A 25,410-nucleotide genomic window follows, 5' to 3' on the forward strand; every position below is an offset into this window, starting at 1 on the left:
GTGGCCGCGACAAGCCGTTCGCCCCCTCGCGCAGGCGCCGTTGGGGTTTTGGCGGAGGGAGGCGGGGGTGTGCGCGCGGCATGGCGGAGAGCGGCGCGTGGCTGCTGGTGCTGAGCGCCGTGCTGGGCTGCAGCGCGCTCAAGGTCCTGCTGCCCTCCTGCTCCTCCGCCGTGAGTGACGTCACCGCCCCGCCCCGCCCCGCCCCGCCCCGCCCCGCCGGCCCACAGCCGCCGGCCGCCATTTCGTTACTGAGGGGGGGCTGGGGAGGGGGCGGCCTGGGAGAGGGGGGAGGGTGAGGAGTCCTGGGGTGTTCCTGTGAGGTGTGGGTGCCGAATAAAGCTGCGTGTGACAAACAAGTGCCCTTCTGCTCGCTCACGTCAATAAATCGGTGTTAGGTGGATCATTGCATGCTGTCGGATTATGGATAAAAGTCCTTTAAAGCATAAATTACTGGTGTCCTTTTGGGAATCAACTTGGTGTTACCATCCATCAGTAGTAAAAACCTCGACTTTCTCCAGCGGTTGGTGACAAAGTAATGCTCTCGTTGACTGCACTACTGATAACACAACTTTTAGGAAAAATGGGTAACTGTGTTGAGAAAGCTGGGAGCATTTCCTAAGTAACCGGAGGGGAAGAGATGTTATGTCCCTTGTGTTTTTCTTCCCAAGATAAAAGAGGTCATGAACCAACCTCATGAAATTAAAGTGGAGAAGTTTCTTTTCTTTAAAAAAAAGAAAGAGGAGATGCTTGATAACATGATGCATAATTGCATTTCTACACTTCTACTACTGGAAATTAATTTAAGAAAAAAAAGGTAGAAAAATGTTATGAGAAGATTGCATTTACACGCATGGCTAACATGTAGATATAGCAAGTGCACATTCATGTTTCCGCTTTTGAGACAGCAGTGAGGTGCTGCACTAGAAGGATCACAGCTCCGGTTCAGTCCTTGTGCTTCCAAGAGCCCAGGCTGTAATCTGTAATCGAGAGGAGTGATTCCCGGGTTCTGAGCCTTATGTTATTGGTGAGGTCTGAACTGGGCTCCTGTGAATAAAATTTGGCCACGTTAATCAGTTAAGACTCTTGCTGCAGCTCCTGAATCTGGAAATGGGAACAATGAGTGTAAGGGGTATCGATGGAGCTGGGGAGATGAAAAGGACTGCTTCCCTGGTCCTCCTTCTGCAAGTCTGTGATCCAAGAAGTGCAAGATGAGAATTGCAAGGAGGGAAGACAGCACGTTGGCTCAGGATGCAGGGACAGGGTCCTGCGCAGTTCAAAAGGTTTCAGAAGGCAGCATCACTGAGAGTGGGGAGATGAAGGTAGAAACAGAGACAGAAAAGGCAGTTAACCACAGTTACAAAAGTTGAAAATCGCTGTTTTATGGGAACAGTTTCCTTTGACCCTTTTTGGTTTGTTTCTTAGCTGAGAGAGTATGATTTTTTGACTCTTAGAACATGTTACACTTGTGAAGGTTTTCATATGTATTGGTAAAAGGGTCTTGTTTTATGGGGGCTTTTGAGTATGTAAAAGGGAGATAATGCTTTATACATATTGAAATCAGCAGAATTCTGGATAAATAAGTGGTATTATTTCTTTACTTTTTAGATATCCAGGTTGTTACAAAAGGATGCAGAGCAGGAATCCCAAATGAGAGCTGAAATCCAGAACATGAAGCAAGAACTCTCAACCATTAGTATGATGGATGAGTTTGCTAGATATGCCCGTCTGGAAAGAAAGATCAACAAGATGACTGACAAGCTTAAAACTCATGGTAGAGTGCAATGTTTACTCCCTTTTCTACTTCCTGAAAAAAAAAAAAAATAATTTACAAGCATGTTTTCATTTTTAAGTATATTTCTCTTTCAACTCTCCACCTCCCCTTATCCATCTCCAGTGTTCCCCCCCCCCTTTTTTTTTTTAACCTTAAGTAGTGCATGGCTCTGTATACATTGGTAAGGGAGTAATTTAAATACAAATTTTTTCTTACAAGGATTTTTTTCATCTTTCTCAGTAATGCTTATTTCTGAATCATGTTTTGAACACTTTGGCAAAGTCCTTTGCCATTAACAAAAGTAGTGTAGTAAGGCTGCATATCTTCATTGCAAAAGGATGAATTGCTTGGTTGGGGCTGTTTGGTTGCTGTGCTACAAAATTCTGGAGAGAAAGTGTTGATCTGTAAGGTAACCAGACGAGATCTTAGCTGTCATTTTGCAATCCCGTTTGACCAAATGCAGTGGCTTTTATGATAAAGCTGTACTGGTGTGTCTCCACTGGGATGATCCATTATGTGATGGCAGAAAGTACACGTAAACCTTTTGCACCAGGGCTTTTGTTCTTGGCTTTGTCCAAACTCACTAACTGAACTTAATAAGATAGGAGAATGCTTGCTTTGTCTGCCTCTTCAGTGGAGAATGCCGGGATGTTTATATGCTTCTTGCTGAGGGAAAGGACGGTCTTTACAACTGGCAGTTTTGGATTGTTCTCAGTAGCATTATTCTTTACCAGTAATTTCAATTAAACTAGATTTGAGGAGTATACTTAGCAGCCAACAACATTGTTCAAGAAAACTTCAGGGCACCGTTATGTTTGAAGACGTGCTGTCTTCACTGGGCTTCTCTATGCTGGTCTGGGGTTCTGCCACAGAAGACAAGCAGGCATGAGAATTTTGGATATTGAATCTGGCCAAGACTCATTCAGTGCAGGAATAGTCTTCTTGTGAATAGTCTTTAACTGTGTTCCTGAATGAAATAAGGCAACAAGTGCATCTGCTAAAACCACCATTCTCCCGTTTTGTGAAAGGGGAAAACTTATATTATGCTCCATCTAAAGAAGGGTCTTAAATTAGACAACACAGTGACTACTCTCATTTGGGAGCAGCATTCTTTATTATATGTGACATTTCTCTGTCTAGGAGTTCAGTGTTTTGCAACTTTTCATGGTATCATTAATAAAAAACTCGTGTGTGATATGGACCTAGCACTTCCTTACTTTCACTGTATCTATGAGTCATTTCAAAAGAGATTTTTAAACAGGTATGTGATGTTTAACAGTAACGTGATGGGATGTTTAAACAGGTATGTGATGTTTAACAGTAATGTCCTGATTTGAATACTGTAATATTAATAATTTACTAGTTTTATGTAAGTATAATTTACTATTATACATAATGCAGAGTAATATTTTTTATTTCAACAGTGAAAGCACGAACTGCCCAATTAGCCAAAATAAAGTGGGTTATAAATATTGTATTCTACATCTTACAAGTAAGTAAATATTTTATTATGAATACAAGCTACTTAACTAAATCCTTGGTAGTGTTACAAATCTCTTCTGCATTTACTGGCTGTATGGTTCTGTGTCAGTAGTTCAGGTCTTTGGCATCCCAATGACACAATTCATACCAAACAGAAACAGTTTCTTGGATGTAGAAAGGAGAGATGCTGCTGGTATGCTCTGGTAGTTGTGGATGAAAAAAGTTTGGGGTTTTCTTGAAGCTCTGTTTTTCCAGTTTTGTGATGACAAAATAGGAGTTTGTCATAGCTCTTTTATCACTGTTGTTTTGTTTGTTTCATTTATATGTAGTGTTAGACACAGGAAAGTTCTGATACGTGTATATGTATATTTTGCTTATGGTTTTGAAAACATAAAATGTGCTTCAGCTGTGGACGCAAATCTCCTTTTACAGCTGCCACAGCGCCTCATCAGATTATCTTTGTAGTTCAGACTTGATGCCAAAGAATTGTCTAATAAGGAGAAGAGTGCTTAACCTGAAAATGTATTTTGGGTAACGTGAAAGCCAGTTGGATTCCTAGCAGACAAGGATTAGGGCTAAAAACAGTCATCAGAATATAACAATTTGTATTACTATTTTTATCTATGCTAGATTTGACCCAAGGTCTCACAAGAAAGCAGTAGTTTTCAGTGTTGTACTGCTACCTCTTAGTATTGTGTGTAAAGTTAAGGTTATACCCAGTTCAAAATGTTTTGAATTTGCTTGAGGACGATATAAAATATCAGAGAAGCTATATTCTTTCATTAGAATTGGAGATTTACTGATTCAAAATAGCGGTGGAAATCTACTTTGATGTTTTGATTGCTTTGATTGTTACCCAAGCTAATACGAATCTCCACTCTAGGCTGCCCTGATGATCTCTCTCATTTGGAAATACTACTCTGAGCCAGTTACAGTGCTTCCAAGCAAATGGCTCGCTCCACTGGAGCGCTTGGTAGCCTTTCCTACTGGGGTGGCAGGTAAGGACATTTTATGGGGTATTTTACAGTGGAAAACATATTTCCCAAGCCCGTATGGATGCCAAGAATGTAATGATAAGGAGCACCCATGGACTTAAAACACTGCTTCTGTACATTTCATAATAGCAATGTGGCAAGCTTGAGACATTCTTTGCCATGTGTTCGGCTCTTGTTTAACTCACAATGAAATGGGATATCGGTCTTTTTCATCTCTTCTCGAACAGAGCAGCTTTATCTTAATATGGAATACACCCTTGAGAAGACTTCAGAAATATGTTATGTCAGGAATCCACTGAATTAGCAAAATTGGGTTTAGAAATGGGCAAATACTTCATAGGTCTGGATCACTTACATGCGTTTCTTATAAACTCCAGAGGTTTCATAGCGGTGGGACCCTAGAATGATTGAGGTTTGCTCTCTGGTTGGCACTTTGTCTCCTCTGTTCCAACCCTTTTTCTCATTGCGTTTTTATTGCATTTTTACTTAATTAAATCATTCTCTTTTGGTCAGTTTGATGGGTTAATGATCAGAAGAATATTATGAATTGTAGATGCTGGTTTCTGAGTGAAACGTATGCTGGCTGTATGCCAACAGGATAAATAGGCAGAATGACAGGACAGTGTAGTAGGGAAATCTACCATGAAGCTAAAATGCTGCTCATGAATCATCGAATTAGGCTTTTAAGATCCAGCTGCCTTAGAATGAATTCCATATTACATCGTTGTTGTACCATCTTTAATAGCTGTCTAAGGAGTCGTTTGTATCCAGCATGCTGGATACTGCACAAGATGAGTCTGCTTCTGTGCAGGGTAGAGGAACAGTCCTTGGAAAATACTTATTTAGGTAGACAAGGGTGTCAACCTTGATGCTGCCTTCAAATCTCCTTTTTTCTCCCGGCTGATAATCACAGTATGACTCCGTGTAATCTGTGACACAGATACACTGCGTGTTACGGTTAGGGTGCACCCTCTGTGCCGTCACACCGATAACAATTTCTACACTGCTCGTTTGAATGACAGCACTCTGTACAACAGAAGTGAGAGGGGTCTGGGGCAGCAGTGAAAGTCTCAGTAGGGGTTTTATGTAGCTCTGGGGGGAGCAAGGGCAAAGGACAGAAGTATGGACTTAAGACTCTTTAAAAATACTGATGTAAGTTTCTGAGAAAATTTACTTTTTAACTTCTCTAAAGTTTCTGAATTTAGGTTCCAAAGCGTTCTGTTATTTGCCATGCCTTTGATTTCAGTGACTTATACATTTTTTCTTAGGTACATAGTGAATGTTTTTAGAAGTTGTAGGTTGTATATACCACACTTTGGCTCACATTCGTGTTATTTGGTGCTCTTCCGCCCCGACAGTCTTCAGGCTCTCTCAGAACCACCGTGGGGTTAACTGCTGTCCCGTGTACCTAGACAGAAAGATGTTCTGTTCCTGTTGACCTGATAACTCTGTGTTTCATTTTTGACACTACAGGGTGGTTTTCAGAAGCTGGCATGCTTCAGGGTTATTGATGCAATAACTTCAGTCGTGTTTTGTATCTCTTTCAGGTGGTGTTGGAATTACCTGTTGGCTTGTGGTTTGTAATAAAGTTGTCGCTATCATGCTTCATCCTTTCAGCTGAAGAAATCCCAGTAATTCATGGAGTCCTAAGATACGTTTTCATTATTGCTGTTTAAAAAAAAAAAAAAGTTTGTCTTTCATGACAGACCAGCTCTGAGATATCTTTTGTTAACTTCAGTCAGGTATCAGTCAGTATTCCTTTTGATTTATCTTTCCTTAGTTTGTTTTTCAGTTTTGTAATCAGCAATGTTCAAAGAATGGCATTGCTATTTATAAAACCTCATTTTGACAAGTATGAACATTTATGGTTCTGCCATGAATCAGACTTGCCATGGCATATTCACCAAGGTCTAGAAGTGTTTGATTTTTATAACTGTTAAGGTGGAAATGCACTGGCACTAGGAATTATTTTTGGAGCTTTGTTTGTTCTGTGCTGTATAATATGGCAGTTTCACCCAAAGGTGCGTTTATACTTGGTGATGTGGCTCTAGGTAGAAGTAGGTGATTTGGTTGGCTGAGAGCAAAACAGAATTTATTTCCTCCTTGTTGTTGGTTTCTTTTTTTTTTTTTTTAAGTCTAGAATTGGGGTATTCTCAGACTGTCTTAGAAAATATTACTGATATATATGCAGAATCAACCTTTTATCTCTTAAGTGACTTTCTCAGTTGCCAAATACAGAACAGCTGGCTACTTTTCCCTCACAGAATTTTAATATTCATTGAACACTTGAATTGCTTCCTACTTTTATTGATAACTGACCTTTTGTTCCTTGACATTTCTTCTGCTTCCCAAGCGGAGTGAATATCAGTGATAGTGCTTCCTTCCATGTTTTGGGAAGAAAGGTCTGGCCAATCTTCTCAAGCTCCACATTAAGAAAGTAAAAGACAGCGCTGTTCCTGCATTCCTAGGAACTACATTCCCAGGGTTTCGGCACATATTAATGACAGTCTGGGACAGTCCAAAACAGCTATGTAAATGTAAAGAGGCAAATGAGTGATTTAACTACCTGAAGTAGTAACAGAATGGTAGCGAGCAGAAGGAGGAGGGAAAAGAATTTTCTGTTTTGTAGTAAATGCTTCTTGCTGTATATAGGTAAACAGCCACATCATTTTGAATATAAAGGAGAACAAAATTCTTCCTGGTACCACGTCTGTAGAACAGGGACGAAGCTGTGCTACCTCCTGTGCTGCAGTGCTGCCCACAACTCTGCCCTTGGTGTTCCGCAAGACAAAGCAGTGGTTTTATAAAGCTCTTCTGCGCCTCCCTTTTCTGATGCGAGCCTGAACAAAACTCTCGATGGGCACCCTTCCCTCTTCTGCGGGGCTTTGGGATTCTGGTTCAGCTTCCCACTCTGTACAGCGTTGTGTTATTCCAGGTCCTTTGCCTTCCTGCAGGAAGGCATTAGGGCCCCTCCATAATTAGCATTGTATTTAGAAATTAATTCAGAAGGTCATGATACATTTTCTGTGTCTGTGTATATGTACATGAATTTTTTTTTCTTAAATGTTAATTAGATTTTTTTTTTAGATTAAGGATTACATTTAGCCAACAGAAAACTGGATGCATTAAATATCAACAAAAACAAAATGTCAGGATTCAGTCTGTTATGTATAATGGTGTTTTTATTCATGAAATAAAGCTGTTCAGTCCATCTCAGGTTTTCTAATCAATGCTTTTTTAATGTTACAGTTTTCCTAAACAAAGCAAAACACAAATACAACCCACCTATATTTTTGCCTAAGGAGGTACTGTTGGAATCCACAGATTTTTTTTTTTAAAGTATTCAGAACAGATTTTTCTAACTGTGACATTGAGGTATTTCTGACTCTAAAGATGTGAGTAATGATATTTCCACTTAGCTTGTTAGAGAGTTTAACACAGTGAAGTCAAGAAAAGCAGTATCCTTTCAAATCTTCTGAATGGTGTTTGCTCCGTATCCACACTTAGCATGAGGTAATCAAATACGCAGTTTGGTGGCAGCTCTAGTCAAACATTTGAGTAAAGGCAGAGAGGCTTTTTGTGATTTAGACAATACAAACAGGATTGTTGCTGTGCTTGTTTACTCTTGACTTTGGTGGCAGCAAGAAAGGCATTATGGAAGTATTAATAGTACGTAATGCAGTCAGAAGAGTGTTTCTCTTTTAAATCATTTTTTAAATCTGTCCACTGCATAGCTCAAGTACTACTTGAAAAACTTCAAAATTGAAGAAAAGTATGCTTCAAGTAGGTTTGGATCAAAATATCTTAATAGCCTTTAAAAGCTTTCGTGGTGTATTTTTTTTCCTTTATGTAAAATTCAGTAAAAAGAAATACACATTTTTTTCCTAGCTTACATTTTAGCAAACGTCTCATGAATTACTATGAGGAACAAGACATAATCCTCCTACCCTCACTTACATAACCTTGAACACAAGATTTTTAAAGGCTTTTTGAGAATTGGATATGCCTGACTTCTCCAAAACAATACTTTACTCTTGCACATTCATCTTTGGATGTCAGCTGTGGAAGTTACCAGGCAAACTGCTTTGATAAGTTCGAACAGCGGAAAAGAACGAAGCTTTAGAGCTTCATAATGCTAGTGAAAACAATGTAATAGCAAATTATTATGTGTGAATTCTGGAAGCTAGTTCAGGAGTGAAGAAAATAAAAAAATATTTTCTTTTAGTGCGCTGTTGGTACTAATCCAATAAAGAACCTTCTGAAAGCAGACTGCTTGCTGCAGCTAGCTAACAAATAGTCAACTTCAAACTGCAGAGAAAACACACACAAAAAAATGAAATTTCCCAAAAAGGACCTACTTGGACACCTCTTGATAACAGGTAAACATGTCATATTTGGTAAGGCACTCCTAGTTGCGAAGGTGCATACACATGCACAAAAAACAGAATAATGTTCTGCTGTGACAACTGATTTGCCTGTCATTTTGGAAGAATCATGGAAAGAAATTCTAAAAAGTTATAAGATTTAATATGTGTTTTATGATGTTAGAAACATTGTTTCATTAGGTTTAAAAGATTTAAAGTGCTGTATATTTTAAAAGGAAAGATAAGTTGATATACTTACTGAATATCAAAATAATTATTTGTGTATTCTTAGGACGTTATTCATGATTTCATTGGTGTTAGACACTACATTGTAAAGTAGTGGTGGTGGTTTAAAATTTGGCTTGTGTAGTCATGCATCCCTTCACTGCTTTCTCTCCACTCCTCTCATGCTTGAACTTGAATGGTTGTCTTTTCAAACACAGCTTGGCCCAAAGAGCTCTTCCATAAGACTCTTTTTCCTCTCAGTGAATGTCTTGTAAGCACAGCCTTCTGCTTCAGCTGAACTGTCCCTCTGCCTTGTTTTTATGGCTTTACCAAAAGATGGTTCATACAGCGCAAACGAATTTTTCACTTTGGATTCAACTCCTTCACTGCAGTCCTGACATGCGTGTCTGTGGTTGCAGTGACTGCACTTCCTGGGTTTTGTACCTGATGCAGGAATCCCATGGTGCAAATTTTCAGCAGCTTCTGAGAACATGTATTGTTTTTTCAGCCTAGTGGGTGATTTGTTTTTTGGACCTGGAGTTACAAATTTACTCCCTGCCTTCCCACTGTTACTTAGTTGTTCATCTAGCTTTTTTTCTTTTTCATATTCTTCCACTGCATCTTGCTCTTGACTGTTCTCTTTTACACTGTCAGTTAGAGGAGTTCGTTCAGTTTTTATCATCTTTTTCAGTTCCTCTTTAAGGAAGTCTCTCTTTCTTTCTTCTTGTTTCATAAATTCCAGACAAGTGTGTTCCTCTGTCAGTGGTTTGTCTTCCTCTAAATATTCTGAAATGGAATATTGTGGTTTTTAGAAATGTTCTTAAATTGGCTAGGATCATAAACTGTCATGAAGCATTAATGAGAGCACATTTTACTTTGTTATTTCATTTCTTAAGTTGTTATTGATGGCTCTTCAGCCTTGAGGGTTCTGACAGTGCTATTTCCTAATACATATAACAGGATGGAGCAAGATTTAAGCAAGATCATTTTCATTGACCTTTTCCATGACACTTAAATGAATTAGCATGCAAATATAATCCGTATTGAATATGTTGCAGTTTCTTAAAGGCTAAATATAGTAGCAATATAGTTGTGTACAAAGTGTCACGGAAACTATATGAGATCTAAACTCTACTTGTCATTTTATTACTATAAAATGGAACTTATATATAGGTATGGTTTTCTTTCCCTTAGTCGACAACATGCTTCTTGCAGAGAGCAGAATATACTGCAGTTCTCTAACATATAACTGAGTTGGATCCACTTTTTAATGGAAAAGGTATGTGTCTACTGAATGCCTATAAAATGCATTTCTCTGCTATAGGGGACAATTTGTAATAGCTCAGTGCTTTGGAGAGACTCAGAGTACCTCCAGAATGAGACAGTCCAAGTTTAAAAGAGAAGTAGGTAGTTGCAATACTGAAAATAACTAAATAAGACTTCAATAAGTCAATCAAATACTGGCAGTGGGAGAAATCCAGAGGAGAGACTGGCAAATGGGAGTTAGGAGAGAGTTTTGCAGGCAGAATCAAAAGACCTGAGTTTTCTGTCAGTTTTAACAGGGGATTTGAAATACATAGGGTGACTTCGGCTGTCTGGGTTCACGGGTGGGCTCTGGAAAGGCTTCAAGCTGAGAAGACGGAATACAATGTACAGGAGTTAAAGCTTTCCAGGTTACTAGCTCTGTTACTGACTGATCTAGTAAGTGACCTCACCAATCTGTTAGTCCTCTGTAAATGTGTGGCCTTCTGGTCATATAATGTCTACCATTTGCGAAGAATTTAGCATGACGGCACTCAGATCTCGGTTGTATATAAAACCCTCACTATAAAAATATGTATAAAAATCCATTTACTGTGATCATTGCAATGAGGAGATACTCCCAGCCCTTGAAGAACTTTTCTTTTCCTTTCTTAGCAATTGATCCTGAGACAGAATTATCTGTTGACATTCACTATGATGAAGATTCACAACCAACAATTTGAGATCAGTATTTGATTATTGGGGAATTAACAGGCAACCATTAACTAAAGTATATTTTTACAGATGAAGCACTGAATTTTTACCAACACCATCAGGAACTGCTTTTAGAAGTACAGCAGTATAATGATGCCTTACACTGTGGAGCTCATCTGCTGTCAGTGTAGCACGACCAGCAGCTGGGTGTCAGCAACTCAAAATACTGCTTTGTAGAGCTAGTTACTGACACTCAGGTGCCAGCTAACGGCTCTCAGACCCGTGTAACTTAACAACATCAGCAGGTCATTCAACTTCTGAAAAGATCAAAGGCATTTCTGAGGAAAATGTTAAAACGTACCTCTATGCATTCCATTGAATGGTTCTGGCTTTGGTGTTTTCTTGGCTGATTGCTTCTTGGTTTTCTGTTGGGCATCTGTGTAAGCTTCATTTGCTTTGGCTTTTTGGTTCTTATCTTCTGAAGGCTTTTTCACCTACAATTGACAATTAAAGGTAAAATACTGGGGAAATAACTTTAGTGACTTTTTAAAGAACACAATCAGTGCAATACTTATAAAAAGACTGATATTTTCTGTTAAGTTCCTTGTATCACAACTTTTGTCCTAGGTATTTTCTGTAATAATTATATTCATACAAAATGCACATCATGAAAAGATAAGATGACTGATAGATCTGTTACCAAAACTGAGGAAGAACATACAATTTAGTTGAGAGTTTAAGTAAGGGATTGGATCCAGATCTTTCATACCTCCGATAGCAGAATTGGACTTTTTTCTGTTTCCTGGGTTTGGTGCTGTGGCAGCAGCAGTGATCTAAAACTCTGTTTATCTACTTGCACTGATGTGTTTCTGCTGAGACCTATTGAAAAAAGACAATCATTAGAAATACAGCAGTTTCTGGAATTACATCATTGGTAAAAATAAAATATATGTTTGATGACTAATAATATTGGTATGTGATCTAGGATTTAAGCATCGTTTTGCTGCATGTCTTAAATGCCCTTTAATAAGGGAATTCTTTCTTACGAATCTGGCTGAAATTGGAACCCACATATAGTAAGAGTTAGGTTTTATTAGTTAACACCTGATGTTAATGAGAAGTTTGCAGTTTAACTGTACGTCAGTAAATTAAAATCCCACAATATATCCCACGTTTTGAATATATATCCTTATATTTATTGCTATGCAAGAGTGCAAACAATGAAAACAAGGAAATAACTAACATAGCTAGTGCACTCTTAGCTGAGTTTGAGGCACAAATGTTGTGGCTTTCCTTTCCAAGGATGTAGTAAAGTTTCATTATCTAAGTTTTCTTGGAATTTTTATTAGAGATTTTGAATTCAGCTACCTAGAAATCCGAGCATTTTCATCAGTACATCAGTGCACTGTAAATATACTTACATTTTAGATCTACAAAGACATCATGATCAGATAGGACACGTGAAGTCAAGACAAATGTGTCTATAGCCTAAAGACCATATTGGCTTAATTTGTGTGGTAACATCCTAATGTAGATTTAACAGGTCTGGGAAAGGGCCTCAACTTTCAGGCTCCTACATTCAGATCTTACAGAGTATAACAAGCACGCTTGCTTTCATGCCTTCCGACTTGGTTACTCACCTTGCTCAAAGTTAAGCATTTCTATAAGGCTTTGTAGAACCAAACTTTGGGGGCAATACTTCACACTACCTGAAATATCACTGCTATTTGAAAAGGGATTCCAAGGGAGTGATTGAATGCTCCGTTCAAAGAAATACCTGAATGGAGATAGGACAGGATGACAAGGGCAAGGCCAGTATATTGTTCTTTGATTGTATTTTTAGAATAATTTGACATGAGTACAATAGCTAAGAAAGTTGCTAGCACAGGAGCAAGACTGTGATCTTACCTACATCAACATTCAACCTTACTCCCAGTTTTGATATCTGAAATCAGAAGAAGAGTATCCACAAAATGATGATCTTCACATGTTTGTAGTTTGGTGGTAATAAGGATGTTGATAACTAATTTGAGAATAACTTCTGAAATAATGGCACTGATGATGTGGAGGGGAACTGTTTTCTTTTTTGAACCAGTAAGTTTCTTCAGAAGCCTTTTCAACAGGAATCAACAGAACATTCCTCAGATCCAGAACTAGGGGGAGCTGTACCTCTAGATGAGCTGGTGTAACCTTCCAGCAACTGATCAACGTTTGTTCTCACGGACAGCAAACAACGTTAACTAATTTGCTCAAAAGAACAATTTTATTTATGTATATAGAGCTTTCTGATACCCTAAGCCTACCTTCAGTTCTTCATATGGAGTATTAAAAACTGCAGCCCCACAGTTTTTTTTCTTTCCTGCTAAGTAAAAATTTTTACAAACGCAGAAAGGAAAATAACAACTTTAAGAGGTAGCTCTTTCCACATCTGCAAGAGGAAAATTCAGGCCAACAGTGAAAAGGAAAAACAATTCTCAGTAATTCCAGTTCTGGGTTTCTAAATCATCTGTTTCCATTAACTGGCAAAGAATGAAGCACTTACTGGGCAAAAATAACGTAACACCAGACAACTTTGCTGAGAACCTATTCACATTGCAAAATATCAGGTCTCTGTTCAGCTAAGCTAACTTAAGTAGTAATCAATGATTTAATAGTGTAATTTAAATAACAATATTGTAAACGTCCACATATGAGTAAAGTTAAAAAAAAAAAACACCACCACAGAGGGTGATGTGATGCAACTGATGTTGGAATTCAGTGCTTCACAAAATAAACTTGTCTGACTTGGAATGAGAAGTAGGAATTTCTTTCTAAATCTTAAAACTTGAATTACCAACTTTATCCCTGTAGTTCACTTATCACTAATGCACAGTAATGGATTTGCAAAAACAATATATTAGGAAAGAAATAAGCATCTGACTACAGTAAGACTTCATACTGATATCATATTTCTAAGAATTCTGGGGGCATGTGCAATATTTCCAGAATTTGTTTGCTACCAAGTAAAATTTAAGTGCTCTTGTGTACCCATGCGAAGAAAGTTCCAACTTCTCCTTTAATATAGAAGCAGGAATATCTAGTATTTTAAAGAGGTGCTTAACGCAGGAAACTCCATGTTCAAATCATTATCCAAAAGTAAAGGGTATTAGGGTGGCTGTGCAGAAAGCTCTCCCACAGAATAGTGACACGATGTTTACAGTCTGGAGTAGGAGACAAAATGTTATTTTCAATGTGGGGAAAGTACTTGAAATTTGTTATTTCCTGTATAAAACACATTTATTAGTAAGTGCTAGATACTACATCTAAAGCATATGTCAATTATTAGAAATGTATAAGTGTTTCAAGAAAACTATCTGCTTCAACATTTTTGTCCCTGAAGAATACAGTGCGCATATGGGCAACAAAGCAGGTTTTGGATTGTATGATTTGTGATTGTTTTCAGCTGCTGCTCCCTCAGGTCAAGGGGTCAGATTCACTTGTCCGAACATAGGTGCTATTTGAGACGCCCTAGAGTATCCAAGGTATCCACATAAGGCTGGCCAACATTACCCAGGAGTGATGGGACACCCGTGTCCTTCTGGAACAGCTACAGGGCCAGGCAATGTGCTGGGACATCTCAAATGCCACTAGATACCCATAATTAGGCAACTGAATCCCACAGAAGGTACCTACTCTGGAAATGGTTGATAGACAAGATTGCGTATGGTAAATAATTCTCTCCAATACCTGTCTGAGTATCAATATGAAGAAAATACTGTTTAATAAAGACTTTTCTTCCTGTTGATAGAATTAACTTTCTATTATTTTATTCCGTCTTCCTACACTATTCTAAATAACATCGATTTTGTCGATGGAATTAATTGAGAGGGTATCCAATTACTGGGTTATTATAATCTCTGGTTGCCCATTTGAATTTACTTACACTAAATAACCAAAAGACTACTAAGGATAAACACTCGTTTCTCTCAGATATGCTGACAGCATAACCATCAGACTAGCCTTTAAACTTTCTAAACCTTGTATCTGAAAACAACTCCTTTCCTTGCATCCCAACAAAACGAGAGTCGCAGAGGCTTCAATAATGGGCATTGAAGTCTCTCTGCTATTTATAAGCTACAGGGTTTAAGAATTTTAAAAATGAGTGAACAGCTTTTAAAGACCCAACTAAATTCATTATTTTTGGTAATATAAGGGCACTTTGAAAGTCTGTACTAACACTAGCAACTTGCTACAGGAGGATTGATTGGTCATGAGGTGCTTTGATTTAGTGAGGCATGTTGTAGGAATTTTAACTCTAGATGACCACTTCTGGCCAAATCAAAATGAACAGCCTGAACAAAAACTAGTCTTCAAAAGCTATGTGGAGTGATAGCTTCATGCTCTTAAAAACAAACTGGCAAATGTCTCTTGATGCAAATAGACACTTAAAATAGCAACACTACTTCACTGTCACTGTTAGAATACTAAACCTGTGTGTATCCTAAAGGTTACTCATGATGAAAATTGGGTTAAGTATTAAAAACAGGTCATGTATTTGTATTTATAGAATAAATGAGCAAAAAACAAGCACTTCTGTCCAAAGTGTATGTACGAGAATATTTTTAGCCTATATAAAAGTACCATATTGGCTTTTATTTTGGCATACCTGTCCCAGTTATAAAATAATACTAAGTTTCACATAACTAAGGAAAACGATTATACTCTTACTTTTTTCATGAGGTACTGAATCACCTCTGTCCTTTGGGATTTTAGGCATCCGATTTGCATAGATATTTTTTACATAAAGTTGCCGATCCTTTTCCTAAGAAGAAATTAATACTATTAAGTTTCTAGTATGCATTGAGAATTACTTTTTACCAAACTAATTTTCCTATGCTGGGAGAAAACTGACATCAATTTTGCTTTGTGCCAGATCATTTGGTGACTTTGTCATTTAATTAAACATGGATCAATCATTTTCTTTCATAAGCCAAATCAAAATTCTCCATTTTTAAGGCTAAGAGCACATCTTAGCCTTATAACACAATATTCGAAAGATGGAGCCTTCTGTAACATGACATAAGCTTCAGAGGCACACTTTTAAAAATTATTTTGCAAGAGTCCTGCTTCCATACTGAAATCTATCTTAAAAAAGAGAGATTTCAGTAACATTCTCACTAATCAATTCTTAGTGTGCAAAAGGACCTCCGTTTAATTTGGACATACAGACTGATCTGAAAGAGAATTGTGTGTCTGGACACCCTGAATGGTCTGAATAAGCCAGCTGCGCAAAACTACAAATGTGTGAATATAAACTCCGTTCTGGCACAGAAATAAGGTTAATAAGCATGATTGTTCTTTGTGGTAAAACAATAGAAGGCTTGGGGAATCTAAATATAACATTAAGAGAACTGAACATGCACAGAAAACTGTGGAAAACACATGAAGTAGAAATATTTAGAGAAGTCTTAAGGTGTGAACTATACTTTAAAATAATTTGCATTCTCGAACAGTTTTACGTTAGTGTTCCTGGGACTGTAGTTATTCCCATCTCCCACATTTCCACACGTAGAACAGACTCTGTGGCAGGGAATTAGCACATGCTGTTCAGGGCACCTTGGCAGACTAGGTACGGCACTGTATGTCTTCCTCTCCCAGCAGTTCGCTGGTTGCCCAGGTGCGACCCAGGGATATTTGTTCTACTGTACGTTTAGTTTACAACTGTTACAGTATGTGCTGAACTTGACATATTTCTCCCCAAAACACTTGTGTAAAGAACGAGATGGAATTTGAAACAAACTCTTGAAATATTTACATAAGACTTTTTGTTAAACTGTAGTTTTCCAGATCGCAATATTTGGCTTATTTTGATTGCAAGGTATTTCTGTAAAGGAGCTCATAAAAAGTTATTAGATGGATATATTGGCCTACATTTATCCAAACGGTAACAGGTTGCTGGGGGTTGTGTGTTCAAATTGTGATACATTAGTCTGTTCCAATTAGCTACTGAACTACTTTTAACTTTTGACAAATAGACCCCACAACAATCTCCTTGTATTCTGACTTTTTTTTTTTTTGGTAGACTGTAGACTCAAACAGGAAACAAAAACTCCGTTAGTAAATAATAAATGAGGCAAAAAGAATAGATAAAATTAAAGACTTGAATCTTCCTGCAGCAGCAGAAACCTCTTTAGAATCTGGAATACCTTAATTTTTTGGTGAAGAGTGCTAATTTCCATTTGCAAGTTCTTTGTAATTATCCCAGCTTCAACAGCTTTTTTACTCTCCTCTGCCAGCTGACGACTAAAGGTGCCATTGTTCAACTTCAGCTGCTTTTCTAGGCTCTTAAAAAAATTACATATTTTACAATATGGATATACTCAGCATGACCATTTAAAAAAACCAATTCTTACCAGATCTAGAAAATAAGCACACTAATATAATGAAAAGTAAGCTTCTAATTATTGTAAACAGTGAATGACATTAAGGAGCATCTCAAAATTTACTTTAAAAATGAGCAAAAACTGGTTTAAAATCTCATTGTATTAAACAAAAAAATAGATATTTGGCATTCAAACATAAAAATTAAGCCTGTACATGAATTAATGAAAATGATAACTTCTGAGACATTTTAAGACATTTCTATTCACACTGAGATGTATTAACTATGGCAGCATAAGGAGGTGTAAATGAAGAGTAGCTACTTTACTGAGCACTTTATCACCAGAACCCAGTGCCATGCACTGAAGTGATAGTTACTAAAATTGTAGGGTGGGAACCCAATCCTGCAAGCTTTTTATAGCTTCTCACTGGGACTTCTGTAAATAGAAAGTTTTCAAAACAGTGTCTGAATTCAGCTGTTTATATTTTCTTTCATGTAATAAAAGTATTTCAGACCTAGCTGTTCAAATGGTTGATTACCTGGCTCTTTGTTTAATTCTATGAATAATGTACCCAATAGAAAATAGAAATTAATTCCCGGAGGACAATGGAAATTTCACTCTTCTAGTTTTGTAGTAAAGAGTGTCTTCTTGTGAAAGGTTCGTTAAGACTAAAGATGCATGAAATAAAGAAGACAAAATGAATTAACTCCTCTTAAACTCTGACCTGGCTTCTACTGCAGTTGCATAATAAATCAGCCGTAGAACCAACCCTAAAATCTACGACTCTGGACTGTTGCCTCATGCAGCAGCTGCCGTCCAGCCAACTGCAGAGAGCAACATTAATTAGTGAACTGGGGATGTAGTTAAGCCCATGCTGCCCACAAACACTGCTTTAAAGGCAAAGTGCACGTTCCAGGTTAGGCAGCTTCGGCTGTACAGGTAGCTCAGCAGCGGGCAGGTGTGCTCTGCCTGTCACGTTAACCCCAGGTTTCACCTGGGTGAATCAGGGCTCGCCGAGGTCCACACCATTGCAGCTAGACTGCCCAAGCAAGGCTGGGTAACTCCATGCTGCTGGCAGGGAGCAGAGCAGCAAATTTGGGATTAAAACAAAAATAATTTGAGGTTCTCTACCTTCGGCAAATAGGCATTGCCTGCTCTACTGAAGATCACCTGCTCTATTGAAGATTGCTCTCCAGCTACATGCTATGCTTCTCACCTAACAGGGGCAAGACAGAAAACTTAAGTCTTAAAAATCGTTATTGCCGGATTTAATTCAGTCACTCATTACTGACAGATTTTAAAATATTGGAAGGGGGTCCTACTTCCATTTTTAGTACCTTATACTCTGGATTAAAAAGAATGCTTAGTGTTAAAGGACTGTATCAAAATCATCAATGTGACAAGAAGCAGCCAAAACATTTCCACTGCTCATGTACAGAAACCTCTCCTGTTATACTTCTACAAATACAAACATAAGCACATATTACCTGTATTCTCTTATTATTCTCATCCATTTTTTCTGTAAGGGCTGATAATCTGTGATAAAGTTCCTCTCTTTCTCCAAGAGCCTGATCTTCTGAAAGCATATGCAAGGCCTGCAAAGCATCTTTAGTTTTTAGCAGCTCTGCTTCAACTTTTCTAAGCTTCATGGATGTGCTTCTTTCTTCCTTCTGAGACATCCTCAGATGTTTCCTTAAAGCTCTCACCTCACTGTAATGCCTTGCTAAAAGATCGGGCAAAATGCTTTCTGAATTTTCATATCCACCTATGGCCTTCAAGTGCCGCCACTGAAGCTGTTTCAACACCTGGTTTTCTAAGTTTGATGCTCTTAATTTCTGTTGTAAATCAAATATTTCATTCTTCAGCTCTTTAATTTTGTGAAGTCTTGCTGATAATATTCGCTGAGCCACTGTATTTTTTTTCTGGGAAATCATATTATTCTGCAGGCTTAAAAATGAAGGATTCTGATGTGGTTTCTTCTTAGCTGGCAATTTTTTTCCCCCTGCATTCAGACCAAAGTAAACTGACATTGATATATAGCAATCATCTGAGACAGCAAAATCACTGTACTTCTTTACTGCCCACATAAGCTCCTATACTACTCATACAGGCTACTTACACGTGGTACATTTGACAAAATGCCCAAAATCTATACTAAGACACCAATGTTCAAATATTTCATAGATAACTCCATTACAGATTTTATACCTGTGTGTGTATGCATTTATGTGGCTGTACTGGGCTAGAGCTAGCTAAGTTCTCTCCTTTCATTCTCAGAAGCCATTTTCATTTAAGAAATGCCATTAATAGCGTGGCATCATGCTCACTTTCCTTTAATAAGGGTAACTAAGTAGGTGTCATCTTCTGGGGCAAACACTAATAAAACTCTGTGAATAATTTAGTGAAGTATGCTTATAAAGTACACAGTACTCCAGTATCAACAGAAACAGTTTTTCCTTCTCTGTAAATATTCACTTAACTAATGTATTCATGATTTGGGGATTGATGAACCAAATGCATCCCATCTAGAAAGATTCCTACAAGCTTCAAGAGCAGGACCTGTGCCTTGAATAAGGGTGTGATAGAAGAAAAATAACAGTAATCTGCAGGTCTGCAAGAACTCAGAAACACGACGTGGTTAAATTTCTCTGCAGCTATGACTTCTAACCAGCATTCTAGAACTTTTAAGTCAGCTTCAAATTGAATTAGGTTTTTAACCCTTACATGCTTGTAAGCATAGAACAATTACGCAGTTGTGTATGCTGCTTCTATACAGTAATTTAAAAAAATCTTTATTGCCTTGCTTTCTAAGTGTATCACTGTCATTTGCCTTTCTGTCTGGCCAACATTCTAAGTGAATTATTTTCATTTTCCTTTCCTGAAATCTAATTAGAATTTGAAAATAGTCAAGGCTGTAAATCTCTGTGTGTTCTTCTTTTTCAGGCACATACTCAGTTTCACTATAGTTCTCAAGACATTCCAAGCTGTATTTTGCTGAAGTTTATAATAATAATTTATAGATCAAATAACATTTTAAGTATAAACCACACAAGGTCCTAACCCCAAAAATGAACAATTGAAAAGGACAGATTTTTTTCAGAACTTCTGTTGAATTCAAGGGGTTTCTGCACACAAACTATTTAGGGGAGCAGGCCCTGACTAGAACGCCCTGTGGCAGAAGGGAAGCAACATCAAAGGCATGGCAGGAAAAGGCAAAGTAGGACATTGCCTCTGGCAGCAGAAAGCCACAGCCTCACTCCTTCCGTGACCGCAGCTAGAACAGTGGAAAGCTGTGGAAGGAGTGTTACCTAGGAAGACAGAGGTGAGTGGGACAGTGGCTTCTTTTGGGGGAAAGGTTCTTCCTGCAGCAGCACTTATTCCTATCTTTCCGCTTCCCTGCTGGGGACAGCCAGAACAGCCTTCCTGGTCTCTGCAGCTTCTGTCCAGCTCTGGCACTCCCCTTCCTAGGATGTCTCTTGCCTTGGACCTGACACTGACACCTGATTTTTAAGGCAGGAAGCTAAAGAAAAGTATTGAAAGTGGTCAGCTATATAATTTGGATACAATAAGTAGGCAGATGATAATGGAGTTGGAATGGCAGGAGAGACTGTGATAGGGGCAGGGCGGTTTATTTTTTTTACTTGGGCTTTAAATGAATTAAGAAGGATTACCATGGAGATTCAAGTAAGCAGAGAAGAAATTATAGCAGTGACCTAAGGTCAGCGATGTTTAAGACTTCTGCAGCGAGTAAAATTAACAGGTGCTGTGAAAAAAAAACTCATCAGTTGTAAAAAACAAAGCAAATATGCAATTATCATGCCTGCATGTTCTCTGCAATATGATTCCACTGCAGAAAGACTACAATAAGACCACAAATATGGTCATGCAAATATTTGTAAAATGAGAACAACCATTACAGTACTATCTTATTTTTCCAGAATATAATGACAGGATGTGAATCAAACTGGAAAATACCTTCCTGAAAAAAAATGATGAAAATGCTGTGAAATCTATACAGGTCATACAGGACAAAAAATGTGGGTTATAAGCATCTTCTTGGGAAATTGACCATACCAAGTAACCATGAACAAACAAAAATAATCACTTAAAATATCCAACACAGCAGTTAGCCAATAATAATATTTCTGCTAAAAAGATTTTAAAAACTGGTTATTTTTTTGGTCCTCTAGTTTGATGCCTGTCTGACTTGACACCAGCACATAACTTACATAATAGAAAGATAATCAGTGTTTCTTCTCTCCTTTTTGGTAGATCTAGATGAAGTTTCAAAGCTTAACAGGAAAAAGGTCAACGGTTTGACAGTCATTCTTTGACCTTGTATGGTGGGATTTAGGAAAGCATAGGTCTAGAAATGAAAATACACAGGATAGATTCTTCACTGTTAACATGTACATAGAGGTAATATATTTGTGCTCTGTGGTCATTCAGTTAAAGCATAAATTTAATTTTTACATAATATACTATGATTAAGCTGGCCAAAACATGGTGTTTTGTGTCAAAAACAACACATTTGTGCAGAAATGTCAATTTTGAGTAACCTTCCTCAGGAAAGGCTTTTTCAGATTCGTCATCTTATGAATGGTCAAAACCAGAGCAATTGGAATATTTGCAGGAAAGCTGTTTTAACAATGAGGAATATAGACTATAGAGGTGTTCTTGCATCTCAGCTGATTATCCTGCCTCTTGGATCACTGAACTTTGTGGAATAACATGATAAGGAATCCCTACCTCTTTTTCTCCCCTTCCCAGTGTTTGAAACATGATTTATTATTTTTATTCACTGTCAGAATGTTTCCCTTGCCTTTCTAATTACTGAAAAAATGCCAAAAAGGGGGAGCAGCCATATTTCTCAAGACAGTTTAATTTGCCTACTAACAGAAAACAAATTACCATTTTGGGAGAAGTTATGCTGTCCTTTTTTCTTCTTTTTCTTTTTTTCATCCTTCAGTGTTTTCTTCTTTTCATCTTTCGGTGTTTTCTTTTCTTCAGTTCCTGATAGTTCTAAACAATCACTGCTTCCAGCTGTTTCAGAGCAAGTCATTGACAAAGCCCTCTGAATAGTTAGCGTGAGGATTTTTGCTTCTGTATTCTCCACTGCGTCGCATACAATCATTACCTCTGCTACAGCTCCTGCTTCTGATACTTCTGTGCTTTAGGGAGCCATATGTCCCTGACTTCTCTGCCACATACTGACTTCCTATGACTTAGTATCTTCTTGCACTAAAATGGGGAGGAAACAATCATCCAAGTTCATCACTGTGTTGAGGTAGAAGTCTTAAAAATTAACCTCTATAACCTATTAGGAATCATAACGTTTGTGAGTTGTTTACACTTAAATAATACTAAACAGTATGCAACTAAATTAAGCAGTGCTAAGAAACACTAATCCATTAAAATAATTCTGTAGTCTGTAGGAAGCAGCAGGTTTATTTACAGAAAGAACTGCAATATGAGATTCAATAATTTTTATCTCAGAATTTACTGTAATACTGGCATAGGTTTTCTGAAGGTTTAAGAGAAGGTTTTCTAAAGGTTTATTACTGTTCAAATGTAATCAGATAGCATAGTTTGTTTCCAGTAACGTACGCATTTTCTCCATGATTAGCATTATTTAAAAGAAGTGCAATTGTATTTATGTTCAATGTCTAAAAAGTGCTTTACAATATTAAAAAATAATTGTTTCTTAAGTCTCTAGATGCCGGATATTGATAGTATTCTTATATTATTTTTAGCTTTCCATTCATATTATAAAAATATCATTTAGTCATATTTTTCAATACTTAGATCACAAATCAGATCACAAAATAAAGTTATGCATTAAAATAGGAAAAAATCTTAACCGGCCCAGTAACCCTGTAAGCAGAGGATGTAGCAGCACATAAAGCTTTACAACAGAGTATTTTATGACTGAAATAAAAGTCTTTTTGAACTCTCGTGTGTTATTTTATCTATTTTCAAACAAAATCAATCAATCAAATAAAAAAACTTCCCAATGTAATCAAAGTATCTCTGCACAATTTCAGAAGAACCAGTATGGAAAACTCTACTGTTGCTTAACGAAGGCAATTTATTCACACTCTAACTACACTTAGTACATTTGTTTGCTTTTGAAAATGCTGTAAGAAATTTCATGACATATCTAGGCACTCACATAACTCTGAAAATACCACTTGTAATGCACTGTTGCTGTCAAAGATGTGGAGATCTTATTTTGTCTATGTTCTAAGTAGCATTGCTGCTTCCTTTGGAACTGTCTTTTTTCAATAGTCAATTTTCAAATAAAATGATTTTTCCTAATTAATTTTTTTTTAAAGAGACCATAATTTGCATAAAATATAAAATGCTAACATTTTCTGTTTCTTTGTAAATATGTTATACCTCAATTTATTTTGCTTACTGAGTCTACTGGAGCATAGAAGAGATCAGTTTGGCAACATTATTTAAACACTGTAGTTCTGTTAAAAAAAATATTTCCTGGGATACACTTCAGTCTCTTTCTTAATATGACACAAAGACCACCCAGACCATAGTTTTACAAATGCAGAATTCTACCCACTGGTATAATAAGGTGTATATTTTGGGGGGATTTAGGAGGGAATATCAATTACGTAAAAGAAATTTGAGGAGAGCTTAAAATGATATTCTAGTTCAGGTAAATTTTAACAAGTGGCTTCATCTTAAAAAAAAAAAAGGGGGGGTAATGTTTATAGTACATTCTAACTACTTGGTTGACATTTTTGCTTTGTGGCAGCATTTTATTTTTAATTAATTTAAATTTCTTAAGGGGAAGAGGTGAATCTCCTAGCTCCCCCCTCCGCCCCCACGCCCCCCCAAAAAAAAGAAAAAAAAAGTGTAATTTAGGATTGAACAAAATATTTTAGGTCAAATCAACACAATTTCCTTACTCTTCATTCCCTTATACAAACTATTCCTCGTTATGGAAGATTAGGCAGTGCCCACGGTCCTGCTAAATTTGAGCCGCTGCCAGAAGCCCTGGCTGATGGGAACTCATATTTTGAGGATTAGACAAAGGACAGCTTGGTACACAGATTTGTAGTTCTGTTTCAGATTGATTTGGCACTGTCAACACTTTCTGGCCAAATTGTGTTTAAATCAAATAAGCTTAAATTAAACTTGAAATTACTGCTTTAATTTGATTTGATGAGAAGCGTGGGTCGAAACTCGCTATCCGACTTCAAAAAGCAGACATTGGGAAGTAAATAAAACAGAAAAGAAGAAGCCAAGAGGCCACCAGCTGACCGCCACCCTCCGTCCAACCCCACCGCCCGGCCCCTCACGCCCCTCCTGCCGCCATTACCGGCCTCTTCTGCCCACGGGGCGCCGCCGTTGCCATGGGGACCGGCGGCGGCCGCAGGGCACCCTGGGACTCGTAGTCTCAGGCGGCTCCGCCATTTTCTCTCGCCCCCGCCCCGTGCAATGTCCCCAGATGAATCCCCCTTCCCCGGCCCCCGCACATACGTGAACCCCACTGATGGGGGTACTGCCCCCACTTTTAGGGGCAGATGCTCCACATTGGCCGCTGGGGAGGTCCAGTGTGCGTCCCGAAACAGCACAAGGCCTTACGTGGAGGGGCGAGGCTAATGGGGGAGAAAGGGAGATCCGAGGGGGAAAATCGCCTAGAAATGAGAGCAGCCATGCTGCGAATCGTGCTCTAAAATCCTTACCTGTAAAGATTTCTGGGGACAGAGGCCTTGGGCCGTATCCTGTTTTCTCCCCATCTGTTTCAGGAGGGGTTTTGGGTGCGAAGGACAGGAGAGTGGCATTTACCAGTTCTGTCCCAGCTCTGACCATGTGGTGGTGCAAATATTTAGCACTTTAAGTATTAATTATTAATATTGCAATATTTGCAACAGTTCATCAGTACACTTTGAAGCAAATGACCTCACCGTCCTTTCTTGCTAACTCTTCAGGGCATTACTATCCAAATTAACTAATTTGGAAACAGTATGTTCCCAATCGCTCATCATTTTCATTCAATTTACTAGAGTGTACTTACATACAAATTTTCCTGAGAAACAGTCACATATAATAACGCCTGGCAAAAATTTTATGTTTTCAGACTAAGTTGTTTATCTTCCTTTGCAGGTAAATACTCTGTGAAAATACCCGATTCTAACTGGCTTTTCTTTTTGCTGGACCTCCTGTTGCCTCTTAAAAGAAGAAAAAATGACAGATGGTGAGCTACAGTAAACACCGCAAACTATCCATAGCAT

General features: G+C 38.0%; 3 protein-coding genes across 3 annotated transcripts in view; 2 read left to right on the forward strand and 1 right to left on the reverse strand.

The window, feature by feature from the left end:
• Positions 1–10: 10 nt before the first annotated feature.
• Positions 11–7,459, forward strand: GET1 (guided entry of tail-anchored proteins factor 1). Its single transcript, XM_083828558.1, has 5 exons — positions 11–170; positions 1,606–1,771; positions 3,196–3,263; positions 4,137–4,251; positions 5,796–7,459. The coding sequence occupies exons 1-5, from the start codon at positions 81–83 to the stop codon at positions 5,867–5,869; spliced, it is 513 nt and encodes a 170-aa protein (XP_083684684.1). The 5' UTR covers positions 11–80; the 3' UTR covers positions 5,870–7,459.
• LCA5L (lebercilin LCA5 like) lies at positions 6,157–24,988 on the reverse strand (the record flags this gene model as incomplete). The annotated part of the gene is made up of 8 exons (XM_083827682.1): positions 6,157–9,623; positions 11,155–11,287; positions 11,563–11,672; positions 15,501–15,594; positions 16,979–17,116; positions 18,643–19,178; positions 22,067–22,198; positions 24,862–24,988. 8 exons carry the CDS (start codon positions 24,986–24,988, stop codon positions 9,046–9,048), a joined length of 1,848 nt encoding a protein of 615 aa, XP_083683808.1. The 3' UTR covers positions 6,157–9,045.
• A 293-nt stretch (positions 24,989–25,281) lies between these two features.
• LOC310896071 (adapter SH3BGRL-like) overlaps positions 25,282–25,410 on the forward strand; it is a 29,765-nt gene continuing 29,636 nt past the window's right edge. The window contains exon 1 of the mRNA XM_083827910.1: positions 25,282–25,373. Coding sequence (XP_083684036.1) covers positions 25,371–25,373 — 3 coding nt within the window. The 5' untranslated portion in view covers positions 25,282–25,370. The remainder of the gene's footprint in view (positions 25,374–25,410) is intronic.

This window comes from Anser anser (genome assembly GCF_964211835.1).
Source record: "Anser anser genome assembly, chromosome: 1".
NCBI classification, from domain to species: Eukaryota; Metazoa; Chordata; class Aves; order Anseriformes; family Anatidae; genus Anser; species Anser anser.